This window comes from Cebus imitator, unplaced genomic scaffold (assembly GCF_001604975.1).
Source record: "Cebus imitator isolate Cc_AM_T3 unplaced genomic scaffold, Cebus_imitator-1.0 Scaffold55, whole genome shotgun sequence".
Taxonomy (NCBI): domain Eukaryota; kingdom Metazoa; phylum Chordata; class Mammalia; order Primates; family Cebidae; genus Cebus; species Cebus imitator.
The window spans coordinates 1,446,094-1,460,721 of NW_016107370.1; the positions used below are offsets into that span (position 1 = coordinate 1,446,094).

At 42.2% G+C, this 14,628-nt stretch overlaps 1 protein-coding gene across 17 annotated transcripts in view; it reads left to right on the plus strand.

Annotated features, from left to right (window-relative positions):
* NEDD4L (NEDD4 like E3 ubiquitin protein ligase) overlaps positions 1–14,628 on the plus strand; it is a 346,587-nt gene that overhangs the window by 277,147 nt on the left and 54,812 nt on the right. For 11 of the 17 annotated variants that reach the window (XM_017528805.2, XM_017528808.2, XM_037738594.1 and 8 more), the window contains 6 exons: positions 1,533–1,665; positions 3,142–3,318; positions 6,237–6,311; positions 7,886–7,945; positions 13,408–13,539; positions 14,046–14,165. In XM_017528805.2, the coding sequence (XP_017384294.1) occupies positions 1,533–1,665; positions 3,142–3,318; positions 6,237–6,311; positions 7,886–7,945; positions 13,408–13,539; positions 14,046–14,165 (697 nt within the window). The remainder of the gene's footprint in view (positions 1–1,532; positions 1,666–3,141; positions 3,319–6,236; positions 6,312–7,885; positions 7,946–13,407; positions 13,540–14,045; positions 14,166–14,628) is intronic. The other 6 variants (XM_037738592.1, XM_017528801.2, XM_017528803.2 and 3 more) reach the window with 2 other exon arrangements.

The following is a 14,628-nucleotide window of genomic DNA, read 5'->3' on the forward strand; positions in this document are numbered from 1 at the left end:
TAATCCAGGTTCAGGTTCACATGTAGTTTTGGGAGAAGGCAGAGGCATAGCTGCCCCATCAGAGAGGCAGCAATGCCAAAGGGAGAGGCTGAGCCAGGAAGGACACAGCAGAACTTGGTGGAACCTGAGGAGTGCCTCCTTCCAATGAACATGACTTCCAGAAGGCAAGAGGAAAGTTAGTTAAGGAAAGTTTCCACCACCTCTGCTAGCAGGCTCTTTATTGGGATATGGCATAAGTTCATTTCAGAATGTGTAAGAAAACGTTAAAATTTGTGTTTTAGAAGGAGTCTATAATGAATGTTCTTGATAAGTACTATATTTCAGTTAATCTGAAATAAAGATTTCAACTTTTGAGATATTAACTTGTGCAGTAGTTTTCATTAACATGATATGCTGTCTTATTGAAGGATCTGTGAGAGTTTTCCCTGAAAACCTTTTTGGCATTTAAACTTGTACAGTAAAAGCCTCTGACTAGTATTTCCCCCAAAGAATGATTGCCTTTAATTTACTGCAAAAAAAAAAAGTTGGTTTGTTTTTGTTTTTGTTTTGAGATGGAGTCTCACTCTTCTGCCCTGGCTGGAGTGCAGTGGTGCAATTTCATCTCACTGCAACCTCCACCTCCCGGGTTCAGTGATTCTCCTGCCTCAGCCTCCTGAGTAGCTGGGACTATAGACACATGCCACCACACCTGGCTAATTTTCGTATTTTTCGTAGAGATGGGGTTTCACCATGTTGGCCAGGCACGTCTTGAACTCCTGACCTCAAGTGATTCACCCACCCTGGCCTCCCGAAGTGTTGGGATTATAGGCGTGAGTCAGCATGCCCAGCCCAAAAAAGTTTTCAAAATTGAATCAAAACTTTTAGATCCTGAATCGAGAGCATCACATGACAAAAAAATACGATGTGATGTTGTGGTGGTCTTCAGATCTCAGCTGACTTGAGAGTTACTAGGATTTTTAAAGTAGGATAAAGAGGAGAAATGCAGTGTCACAATTTTGCGATTCTGTCAAAATGAGCTAGAAAGCAGCTGAAAAGAATTCACGTTGGATCAGATGTACTTCCCTCTAGATGGCAGCTTTGAATTTGTACCTTATGTAGTCTTTGGTCAAATTGCTGGTGACCAAAAGTAGCTGCCTTGTCGTTGCCAGCCTTCTAGAAGGATTGGGACTGCCCAGCTGCTGTGTGAACTCGCCTTCCAGAGGCCTGACTTGTCACTGTGGCACATGGGTGGAGGACTTTGATTTCTGTTTTTTATTTAACACTAAGGTATATTTTGAAATATATGCCTGAAAGATACTCAGAATGGTGTAATGTATTTTAAAACTGCATTTATTTGATTGCAGTGAACTTTAACCTATACTTCAGCTGTGATACGGTGGGAGAATTCTCACATTGGATGACCAGCTAGTCAGTGTTTTATGCTGACACTTGAGTGGGCATCTGGCCCTCTGTGACACTGGACTGTCGTGAAGGGCCCCATCTCAACCACTTCTTCTTCTCTTCTTCTCCTTCCCCCTTTCCTGCGTGCTCAGGGACGTGTCCTCTGAGTCGGACAATAACATCAGACAGATCAACCAGGAGGCAGCACACCGGCGCTTCCGCTCCCGTAGGCACATCAGCGAGGACTTGGAGCCTGAGCCCTCGGAGAGCGGGGATGTCCCTGAGGTACGATGTCCCCAGAATGCTGCAGAGCCCTGCAGCTCCTTCTTTACATGTTCTCCAGACTGATTTTATATCATCATTTCTTCTCTCAGTAAATGTTGTTGAGAATGTAAAGATTATGGTGACACAGTGAATTAATTACCATCTGGATATTAATTAATTTGAAAGTGCTATAACAGCTGTATTTGACAAGTACATGTGGCTCTATTATTGATAGAAATGGGAATGACATTATTGTTGTTTTTTTTCTTCCAAGACGGAGTCTTGCTATGTTTCCCAGGCTGGCGTGCAGTGGTGTGATCTCGGCTCACTGCAACTTCTGCCTCTCAGATTCAAGCAATTCTCCTGCCTCAGCCTCCTGAGTAGCTGGGATGATAGGCGCATGCCACCACACCCAGCTGATCTTTTTGTATTTTTAGTAGAGACAAGGTTTCACCATATTGGTCAGGCTGGTCTTGAACTCCTGACTTCATGATCCACCTGCCTTAACCCCCCAAAGCGCTGGGATTACAGGCATGAGCCAATGCACCTAGCCAACATTATCTTTCAGTATGAAAATCTTAAGATATTTTCACTTTGTAATTTATTTTTCACCAGGGTCCAACCATGTTTCATTAAATGACGACTTAGTTATCATAGTTGAGCTGTTGAATGAGCCCTATAACTTGTTTGGATATCACATGCACATTTTTAGTGAGTCGCTTTGACACCTTGAAAGAAATTTATTACCATGAAAATAAATTTGGGTGAATAGAAATGTTTACAATTTTCCCTTTAAGTAGCTATGATATATTACTTAAAACATTATGAATTAAACAGCCAATTAGCCATAATTTTCCGTGATGTCTTATCAGCTCCGTTTATGTACTAAAAATCCATTCTTTTTAGACATTGTGTTAGGAAGATCATTCACAATGAGGTGATTAAACTTGCAGAAGCAAAAGTAATGACTCCATAGTAAATTCACTCTAAGTTACTTTACACCATTGTTTAATTACAACGCATAGCTTCTATGCTGCTCTCGGTGTAATCGTCAGCTGTTAAAAGTAAAAGATAGTCCATGTCAAGAGAAAAGTGTGTGTGTGTGTGTGTGTGTGTGTGTGTGTGTGTGTGTGTGTGTGTGTGTTTTGGCCCATGCATAAAGTAGCAAGTGCTGGAAATCAGTCACTATTCAGAGAGGTGGTGGCATAAAGTGGTTACGAGCACAGCCTCTGTGTGGAAAGAGGCCTCTTTAGTTCACATCATGGCCCTACCAGTTGCTAGCTATTACCTTGGGCAGGTTATTCTCTGTGGCTCAGTTTTCTCATCTGTTAATTGGGGGTGTAGTCTTATCTTCCTCTCAATTATTGTGAAGGTTGTAAGAGGCACTTAGTAGGTATTATAGTTATCACTGTGGCTATTGTTGTTACATGCTTTTGTTGGGGAGCTGGGCGGATCCCCATTTCCTAGCATTTACCCCAGTGTCTCCTTCTCTGAAAGCCTTGGGAGACCATTTCAGAAGAAGTGAATATCGCTGGAGACTCTCTCAGTCTGGCTCTGCCCCCACCACCGGCCTCCCCGGGATCTCGGACCAGCCCTCAGGAGCTGTCAGAGGAACTGAGCAGAAGGCTTCAGATCACTCCAGACTCCAATGGGGAACAGTTCAGCTCTTTGATTGTAAGTATTGGTCTTGTTCGAAAGAAAAGCTGAGCAACGTTTCATTGTTTTTTGTTGCTTTAGGAGAATCTTTTATGTAAATAGTGACCAGGGGCCTTCCAGCTCCCAGTTAACTCACATTTTCCAAAGTTCCTCCTTCCCTAGGAGAAGCAGGAGTATACTAAAATTAGCCTAAGCAGGTGAGAATCTTTCTTGATTTGGAAGGCAGCTTTGCTCACCCCATACCACTAACACTTTCTTGGTTTATAAAGAACTCAAAGAAATAAAACTCCATGATGCCTGTAAATGTTAGCGTCAACCTTGTAGAATCCTTTCCCAGCCAAAAGGCTCATGGCAATAGTACCTTAACACAAACCTAGGATGTCACAGTACCAATTAAAAGCCATCAGACCTAATCAGTTCTCTTAAGTCATGTTCTGCAGGCTTTATAATTCTCATTTCACTGATAAGGGCATGAGGCTTAAGTGGCCCATCCAAGACAAGGTTTGAATGGGAGATGGAAGACATCTCCCAAGTCCCAGAGTATGAACCCTTGAGAAAGATTGTGAAATTGTGACACTGTCATCAAGGTAGCATTTTAGCTTGGGCTCTCAACCATCAGAAACATACTTTCTAGAAGTTTCAGATGGGTCCAGTGCCTGAGCCCAATGAAATCAGTCACAAAGACATCCATGTTTGACAATTCAGAACGGTGCAGAAATAACCCATGGAAAATCACTGCTTGTGCATAGAATTAAGAGCAAATGAAGTCTCAGTGTTTCTCAAGAAACTGAACTAAAAGATGTATGCTAATAAATGATGGTAGTCATTCCACTGAAAACGGCATCCTAGAAAAAATAGTCATTACGATGACCATAACGAACATAAATCATAGCACTGCATACAATGTAAAAGCAAATAAGTACTTACAAAATTACTGCTTTGTGGTTATGGTGTTTTTATTTTAAAAGACACTGTAGGCCTCTGTTACATGAGTTGCATTTATTATTTAGCTGATGTGATTTCACATTAAAATTCTGTGACTTTTTCAAAAAGAGATGTGTCACTGAGATGAAAATGTAGTACTAAATGGACAGGATAAAAGAGATTGCGTGTATATGGGTTATTTGAATTGGTAAAACTATTGTTACAGAAACAACATAAGCAATGAAGCCCTATATTTAAAATCTATGAAACCAAGGAATTACCACAGAAACCATGGCAATAACACACCTTTAGTCAACCAAGTGAAAAACATTGTAATTTTCTTCAGCATTAATAATAAGTTAGCCATTCTAGTTCTTTGAATGGGAAGCTCCTGCATTTAATAATTCTAGATGCATCAAATATACTTAAGACCAAAGTACAACACTGTATTATTTTCACATCATGTTAAACCGTTAAATAAGAGTTAAATAGGAGACTCTTCTCCAGTTTTGCTTATCAGGATTACTCTGTATTCAAGATCAAGAACATGAACTTTGACTGGGCATGGTAGCTCACGCCTGTAATCCCAGCACTTTGAGAGGCTGAGGCAGGCAGATCACCTGAGGTCAGGAGTTCAAGACCAGCCTGGCCAACATGGTGAAACCCTGTCTTTACTAAAAATACAAAACTTAGCCAGGTGTGGCGGGGTGCACCTGTAGTCCCAGCTACTCAGGAAGCTGAGGCATGAGAATTGCTTGAACCCGGGAAGCGGAGGTTGCAGTGAGCTGAAATCGCACCACTGCACTCCAGCCTGGGTGACAGAGGGAGACTTTTATGAAAGACTCATTCCTTCACAGTAACCAATGTGGGAAGACATGAATTGTCCCCCTTCCCTACCACAGAGTCTTATACCATTTACTTATCGCAGAATATTAAAAATGAGTAAATACCAGAAACTGATACCGTGGATAAACTTGCTGATAAGGAGACTCTGTCTTCTGTGTGTGATCTGCTGCTAATCCTCATTCATGTCAGTTAGGCTTCATTTAACCACATAGACTAAGTGAGAGGAACACTTAGGCAAACGAGAGGAACATTAGACACTATACACTAGATTTCTTTTTAGCTTGATCTCACTATTTTTAATCATTCCTATCTTTACTCCTTGAACTCCACTTAGAAGCCAAAATTGGCAGGGCACAGAGGTTCACACCTGTAATCCCAGCACTTTGGAAGGCCAAGGTGGATGAATCACCTGAGGTCAGGAGTTCAAGACCAGCTTGACCAATATGGTAAAACTCTGTCTCTACTAAAAATACAAAAACTTAGCCAGATGTGGTGGTGGGCGCCTAAAATCCCAGCTACTCAGGAGGCTGAGGCAGGAGAATCACTTGAACTCAGGAGGCAGAGGTTGCAGTGAGCCAAGATCATGCCACTGCACTCCAGCCTGGGCAACAGAACAAGACTCTGTCTCAAAAAAAAAAAAAAAAAAAAAAAGAAGCTAAAATTATAAATACCTTATCTTTCGGAAGTAGGGCAAGATGATGTCTGAGCATCCTCAGAATATAGGATGCAACTGACTCTTTGTAATAATCAATAAATGTTGAGTAGCCACATATCACTATTTCTTCCTTGTTTGACATCACATTAAAATGTACCCAGAGGGTGCATCTTAAAGCAGACTAGAAGACTGCTGGCTTCTTTCTGTTTGTAAAGCCCCATTAGAGCGTTGCAGAGTCCTGTTGAGTCTCCTTTCTGAAAGGTTTTGTCTCCTCTTGCTTTTGCCATTTATTCTAAGGACCAATCAGAATTCCAGTCTGCATAACTGAAAATTAAAGTGGAAGATGACTTTTTAAAGGATGACTGTCCTTGCTCTGGAAAGATGTTTCATTTAATTACCTTCTAATATCGAACAGTGGTGAATGAGATTGAGTGATACATTTATTAAACCAATGGAAGTAGCTTTTAAGAATATATTTCTTGATGCTTCCTGTCTTTTTCTCTTCTTCCAGCAAAGAGAACCCTCCTCAAGGTTGAGGTCATGCAGTGTCACCGACGCGGTTGCAGAGCAGGCTCATCTACCGCCGGTAACCCACGCTAATTTCCAATCATCAGTTGGTGCTTTTGGCTTTCATTTACAACCATCTGGGCTGCTGCAAAAAGAGTTTTTCCTGTGTACATTGTGTTTATCATATAAATGAGATGTTTTTAAATTTCCTGGCAAATTGCCCTAGAAAAGTAGATTTCCAATACAGAGAATTGTTATTGTCACCCAACTCTAAAATGCTGAAATCTTCATTCCTTTAGTTTGTCACCCAAATTGATACCCATTTTGATTTGCTCACTTATGTTTCTTGGTGCGTTAGTAATTCTTTGTACTTTATTGAGTTACTATTGTTACGCTCCAGTGATCTGTACTTTGAAAACACATTCCCGTTAACCAGGAAGAACTCTTCTGGGTGACCATCCACATGTTCCTTTACGTTCCTAATGATCTGAACTCTGAACTCTGAAAGGCCTCTGTACCTTCTCTTTAAAGGCAGCTGTACTCACCAAGAATTTGCTATAATTCGTTCCAACTCGTTCATCATTTTAATAGCTATCAGCAAATGTAGAAGTGCAGGGGATTTCATAACAACTGATGTATGTAAAAGTAAATACTCAAGTTGGAAGGCAGAGTAGAAGTGCCTTGAGAGATGTTTGATGTACGCTTTAAAAATAAGAAATTTTACATAAATTTGTTTCTTCTTTTGGAGGTGACAATATGTGGTTTTAATGTGTTCAATTTGATGTTTCACCTTGACAGTTTTTGTCTGTTGTCACAAAACCTTGATCATTTTTAAGACTAATAATGTATTATGTATGAATTTGAGGGGGGAAAAGTACATTTAAGGTTTTTGAAATCACAGTGTCTTCCCTCTCATGTATGTTTTTTCTTGATTTCAAAGGATATTTTGGCCTAGGTTTTATTTTTTTTTTATGTTTGTGAAAAAATTAATGAGTATACTCGTCAAGAAAGCAGTCAAAATAATAGATTCAGTTGTGACTTATCACGGGAGAGACCTTAATCATAAGCTTGATAAGAGCTACTTTTCTGGGATGGTTCCAGTACAGGGCCCCAAAAACGAAACAATCAACTGTGATGGACTGGTGGGGTCCTTCTCAACCTCATGATTCTGTGATTTTCCTTGAATGCATGGCACTTTCTCTCCCTTTCAAAATCAACGTCAATTTTATTTCCCCAAGAGCTCACTTTCCTGAAAACTGGTGATTCCTCTCTTTCTTTGTACCCTGTGATGCTGTCAACTCACTGATCACCAGTGGCCTCTTAAATTTTGAGTGTTGGCGAATTTTAGAATCTGCCAATGATTTGACAGTGGGGGACAAAACCAGAAAAGCTTTTTATTTTTCTCCTCACTTTTTTGAGGTTGTCGTTGTTCACCCAGATCAAGGATGAGCCACCTCGGGTGGCGTGGGGGTCACACTTCCTTTGTGCTACTGGTCATCAGCGACTGCTCGGCTTTGTCTGGACAGGGTGGGTTTCAGGGGTTCTGAGCTCATGTCACCTGCCTTACAGCACTGCCACAGCGGTGGCCCCTGATTCAGCAAGCAGTGGGTCATCCCCTAAGTGCATTTCACTGATGTAAATTATCATTCACAGCCCAGTGCCCCAGCTAGGAGAGCACGTTCATCAACTGTCACGGGTGGTGAGGAACCAACGGTAATGATCCCCTTTGCCAGACACCCATGGCAGGAGGCTGTGGGCAGTCTTAATATTCGTGTAGTGGTGACTATACTCTCTTTTTAAATGTAAGATTGGCTCCTTTGTGCCACAGAGCTGCACACATTTCTTATTTTAAGCTTCTCATTCCTGGGATTGTTTAAAGAAAGGTTTTAGGTAAAATAGAATGACATTTAGTCCCACATAATTTTATTAGGAATACTAACAGGCTTTGGTTAAGTACACTTAACTTGACCATTTAGAAGATATTTTTGCCTTTAGTATCTGTACTCCTGATAAGCTTTTCCTTTTCATTAGGATGCTTGGTTAAAATCATTTGGTTGGAAGATAATCAGAGAAGCCACGGGAATTGCATGAGATTGTGCGTGTGATCCCTGGGTGTGCCCAGGGCCGTTCTCTTTTCTGTATCTCCCCTACCACTTTTTTTTTCTTTGAGTTGGAGTTTTTGTCTTGTTACCCAGGCTGGAGTGCAGTGACATGATCTCGGCTCACTGCAACCTCCACCTCCCGGGTTCAAGCGATTCTCCTGCCTCAGCCTCCCGAGTAGCTGGAATTACAGGCACCTGCCACCATGCCCAGCTAATTTTTTGTATTTTTAGTAGAGACGGGGTTCACTGTGTTGGCCAGGCTAAACTCCTGACCTCGGGCAATCCACCCACCTTGGCCTCCCAAAGTGCTGGGATTACAGGCATGAGCCACCGTGCCTGGCCCCTACCACATTTTTAAAAGGAGGTTAGACTTTTCTTGTCTCCAGAATGTACCAGTGACCCTTTCTCTGCCACCAGGGGCTCTTCTCACAGGAATGAACAAGTTCCTGTAATTCCAGGGTCGGGGAGGGTCATAATAAAGTTATATAAGTGATCTGGAAAAATTGATGTTTCTCTAAGCCAGCCATTCTTACTCATTATTTTGAATAATTTATGGTATTCATGTTTGTGGGTGACTTAGATTTGACCATGTATTTTAATACCCTGTTTTCCACTTGATCCCTAAAGTTAGGCTAGCTTACAGTTTATGCTTCGCACTGTAATAGCTATTTTAAAGAATTTCCTTATTGTTCTACCTGTGGTGTATTTTGCTGTAACTGCTCATTACTTGTGGATAACTTTACTTATACAGTTGCTGATTTTCTAAAAGATGTCGATGACTTCCATTTAATGCTCAGCCTTGTACAGAGGAAAATCAAACTGGCAATAATCAGCCCAGGAGCAGTCAGCTCAGGTTAAAGTATTGAGCTGCAGTGGTTTACGTGAGTCACTGAGTCGTGTGCTGAGTGAAGCGGCCTCCAGTAGAACTCAAGACATTCTACGTAAACTGTTTCCTACCATGCACTTGCAACTTCTGTGAGAGTAGTGGAACTTCAAGGGAGACAAGATCATTTTGTGAAATAATTTTCATAGAATTCAGTGCTGATGAACATCATCTGTATATCACCTGTGTTTGCATTTCGTTAGCCTTGCAACCTGCGTATAGCTTTGGAGCTGTACTGGTACTGTGTATAGTCGTCGTAGCTGATGTAGTAAACGAAGGATGAGCGGAATCATTGCAGCACCAAGCTCCATGGCAAGGGTCACCCGGCAGGACAAGGTGACCCCTCTGAATGAGATCCCAGCTGGCACTTTAGAGTGCCCTTTTCTTGCCTTCTTGCCTGTACTCTCCATCATCCCCATCACTGAGTTTCAGCATGGGTTGGGTTTTTTCTTTCCACAGGCTTGGCAATATTCGTTCCTAAGTGTTCATCTACTCTGGCGCTTTACCTTCTCCCTACCTGATTAGGTGTGAAAGGATCACATCCATTTCTCTTCTGCAGTGTCCTGCACGTTTCTCTTCCACATCCTTTGTCATGAATGCCCTTGACGTTCTGTCTTGCAATTCTGTCTCATCACCCTGTGTTTCCCTCTTTGGCATCCCCTCTGTTCCTCTGCACATCACTCACACTGGTGTACTGTCCTGGGCTGCAGCCACCCTGGGATTATGTCATCTCACTCCCTCTGTGTGCTCTCACAGACATATGGTGGGTACACATATGTGCACATTTGGGATGTCACGTATACATTGCTCAGCACCTTGGTTTTTTTTTTCTAACTTAGGGTCATTCTTCTGGGACATGTTAATAATTACATAATATTCAGTGACGTGGATGCACGACAGTGTTTATAATTTCCCCACATTCAAGGACTCTCCGCCCCCCCGCCATGCTCTTTTGACTCCGTACGCTATGCTGAAGTAACCATCCTGGTATAGCTGTCTTTCTATGATAGTGCTTTCATTCTTGTAGTCTAATGAACAAGCCCTGATTCTCAGCCAAGAAACTACAGCCCTTTGATTTATGGCAAATAAGTGCACAGTGGTGTCACTTGCTGGCCGGCTATGCCAGGGCCCTCCCCATGAGATAAAAGGAGAGGGATAGAACAATCCTTTCAGTCTTTGTTGTATGTATTCTAAAAATACACGAGGCCACCAGTACAGGGTTGGTGCAAGTCTTGGCAAATCTGCAATGGTCAGCATCAAAGTGGTTATTTTTAAAAGCATATTGAAACTTCTGCAGCTTACAATCATGTTCTTTATTTTAATGAAAAAAAACAGAGCCACTAGGAAGTTCTAGCTAATGGCTTTTTGGTATCACAAAGCAGTAGTGTATTCAGTCTATGATAAAAAGCTGTGAAATATTAAGCTAAGTCGCAGTTTCTAACTGGCTTCTTCATGACTTTTTTGTTGAGCTAGCGTTAAATGTACTCACAAGCATAGAACAGCAGAAGGCTGGTTTTGGCCTCGTGGCGAGCCCTTCCATGGTCTGTGTGTAGAAGCTGAGTCCTGCCCCCTCAACTAGCCGTGTGGGGTAGGAGGCAGGGTTGCGAATTACAAATGGAATCATCAGCACAGGTTGTTCTATGTGGTCAGTTGGCAAGAACACTTTAAAGAAACATTTCCAAAATGCCCTTGCACATAAATGTAACTAAATTACAGGTTGCCAGTCAATTTTCAAAAGAAGAGAGAATGGGCATTTTAATCAAATTTAGTGTTCTGTACTACACTCCTGAGTTTCCGCAGACTGATAGTACTGTTCACTGTGGCTGTATAAAGGTACCTGGATGGCCGGGCACAGTGGCCTGGAATCCCAGCACTTTGGGAGGCTGAGGCGGGTAGATCACCTGAGGTCAGCAGTTTGAGACCCACCTGACCAACATGGTGAAACCTTGTCTCTACTAAAATACAAAAATTAGCTGGGCGTGGTGGCAAGCACCTATATTCCCAGCTACTCGGGAGGAGGCAGGAGAATCACTTGATCCCGGGAGGCGGACATTGCAGTGAGCTAAAATTGTGCCACTGCACTCCAGCCTGGGCAACAGAGCGAGACTCTTTCTCAAAAAAAAAAAAAAAGAGAAAGAAAGAAAGTAACCTGGTTGCTAGAATTCACACAGCTTTAGGATTCAGTTCTGAGATGATCTATAGCACATCCATGTGATTTCAGTTTATCAGTTGCCTCCTAAGTGTCCTTTCTAGAGATTCAGTAACTGCAAAAATATCCTTAAGGTTTCTAGAGCTGAGTTTTCTGATGGGCTACCTCATTGCCTCTCCCAGAAAATAACTCAACAGGGAGCGGGGGAATGTAACAAATTCCCTTTAGTATTTCACGGATAGTTTAAACAATAATAGGTCAAAACTTGATAGCACATACTTTGCCAGAAATACTAATTGACCACAAACTTAGGTTACAACTTAGCTCAGCGGAGGAATCCATTGAAGGGCCCAGATCCACGTAGCCCTTTGTGTTGGCATCACCACTAGAGGAGGAGGGCTTCACTCAGGTTGCATGCTAATTCACAGATGTTTAATATTCATGAAATGATTAGGTCAGTGTTGATGTTTCTTCTGCTCCTGCTGAATCTCCACACCTGAATCCAGAATGCTCTATGATCCGAGTCTTTCTGTCTTTATAAACTATCTTTATGGAGCTTTAGGATTTTATCTCAGGAAATGTTAAGAAATGGTTGCTGCATTTTTAGCAGAAAGTTTTCTTACACGTAATCTAAAATCATCTGCTTCATGATCAATTACACAGGTGATCTTTCTCTGAAATGTGCTTTTAAGCTTGTGAGGTTAGCATATTGCTTCTCTGTTGGTGAGGTTTCCAAATTACCTGGCAGTGTCTTTGTTGGTGCTTTCTCTAATTTGAGATCCTGGGGTCCACCAAGGAACTCCACATGACCACCTTCACCAAAACACATTGTTGGTAGTGCCAGGGGAAGATGGCATAAGCACAGAAAGCAGGTGGGTTCAGAGGAAATTTGTATCCTCAGCCTAATAGCAAGAAAATGACACCTGCTAAAATACCTGGAGGGGCAGGAGAAGATCCTGGTTAGAGAAGGGAGTACCCTAAAGAGAGGCAGCTTCCTTTCGTAACCTCATGTGAGAGTTTATTTATTCATCCCTAAGGCATGTGCTCCTATACTTTTAGATTCTTCTAGGAGCCTTGGTGTAGCTGTGGTCAGCTTCTGGTTTCTCTTCTTTTCCCCACTTAGAGCTTGTTCTCAGGCACAGATCTTACATGCATTACCCATGCATCCAAGACCTCCTGGGACAGCCCTGATCACCAGCATCTGTCCCAGTGCCTCCATAAATTATCAACACATCCTTGGTTCCCAGTATTTCTCCATCCAGACTGCATTTCTTAGACCACTTCTCAGGGATCTTCTTGTGATCAAACGTGGACTGTCTAAATACAGTCACACTACACTGGACAGGTCTGAAATCCCAAAGACTGCCGAGCTTTGTTCACCTTCAAGGAAACACACTCCTGTCAGTGGCCTTGAGTGCACAGAGCCTCGGCTGTGAGGCTGGGTGCTGGGAGACATCCTGAGCACACAGATGACCTGGTGCTCCTCCAGGTTATATGCCACCATGTGACCGTCAGCATCCTGGAGAAGGGGCTCTTTTGGGATTTTAAAATTTTGCCCCAAAAGCTACAGTGTAAGGGTCCTAAACCGATGGAGGAATGTAAGACTCAGCTGAAAGAGCACCCCACAGGAGCTACAGCACAGAAGCATCCAGAGTGTCCCTCTCATACACAGCGACATTGGACAGTTGGAAATAACTTTAAGCTCTACCTGGTTTGGCAATGGAATTTAGCAGCTAGAACAGATTATAATGTTTTTCCCTTTCCCTGTGACCACCTTAGCAACCCTTTACATTTAAGACTATGGGGTCTTAGAACCAAGTTCTGTAAGAATTTAGACTCCACAACTGTGTGGGGTTCATTTGTAGATTTAAGCTATTGGAAATCCATTGCTGTTTTCCAGACATTTGGAAGTGTTTTCTGTGTAAATAGAACTAACTAACTTTGTCTAGAGAAAATAATTATCTGGGTGTACATTACTTTATTAAACTGATCAGAAAACAAATGCAAGGTATTAAATAATAATGATTTCTTGCACAAACAGCCATCAGTGGCCTATGTACATACCACGCCGGGTCTGCCTTCAGGCTGGGAAGAAAGAAAAGATGCTAAGGGGCGCACATACTATGTCAATCATAACAATCGAACCACAACTTGGACTCGACCTATCATGCAGGTACGAAGATCGTCCTCCAACTTAAAACTGCAGGCCGTAGATGCCACAGTGTCCGTGACCCACCTCCTTTCCTGATGTTTATGTGTTGCTCTCAAAGACCCATATTTGTCAAAGCTTTCTCACAAAGAAAATGCATCCCTTTAAATATAATAATAGCCTAGGGAAGAAATTTGGTTTTCAAATCAGTTTATCACTGAATATATTTTAAAAATGTGACGTGAAACATATTTTCAAAGCAAGAGCCTATTGCAGTGCGTAGCTTCTTCCCCATCCCACCCCCTTAATCCGAGGCTAGTTTTTATGCTGGGCTAGTGATTCATTTTTATCTCCCTTAAATGTGTTTCCCCATCCTTTCCCCCATCATTATGTTTAATTATTTCCTCCACGCTTTAAATAGGCCAGACCTCTTATTATTGCTGGTTGCGTTGTTGTTTGGGTTCGCGCTCCTAATCACACGCACAGGGAGAGACTCCTATGAAGCTAACTTGTTTTTGCCTCCAAAATAGCTTGCAGAAGATGGTGCATCCGGATCAACCACAAACAGTAACAACCATCTAATCGAGCCTCAGATCCGCCGGCCTCGTAGCCTCAGCTCGCCAACAGTAACTTTATCTGCCCCGCTGGAGGTGAGACGGCTACCTCATCTAAATGGACTCACTCTGTCCTGTGACTCCCCATTCTTTCTTCTCTCTTAACTCTGCCTTCAGTTTCGCAGCCACCTCCTCTCTCTGATCAGTCATTGTGTTGGTGGTGAAGGGTGTTCTCGTGCGACCTTTCTACCTGCTTCTCTGTCTCGCCCAGTTAACATTCCTGGACTCTCTCACCTGATTCTCATTCTCATTTGGCTGAGGCCATGGTGACTTGTGCTGGATGTGGGCAACTCTCTTTTCAGGACTTCCACCGTTCTTGTTGTGTTTCGCTCCTTTTTTGCCTGTTACCGCATTAGAATTGCATACTCCCTCTTTCAGATTCCAAGTGCTGATATTGAGTTGTTTAACATAGCTGTTGCTTTGATCATTTTTTTTTTTTTTTTTTTTTTTTTTTGGGCCCTTTTTTTTTTTTTTTTTTTTTTTTAGTGTCCTCCAGGAG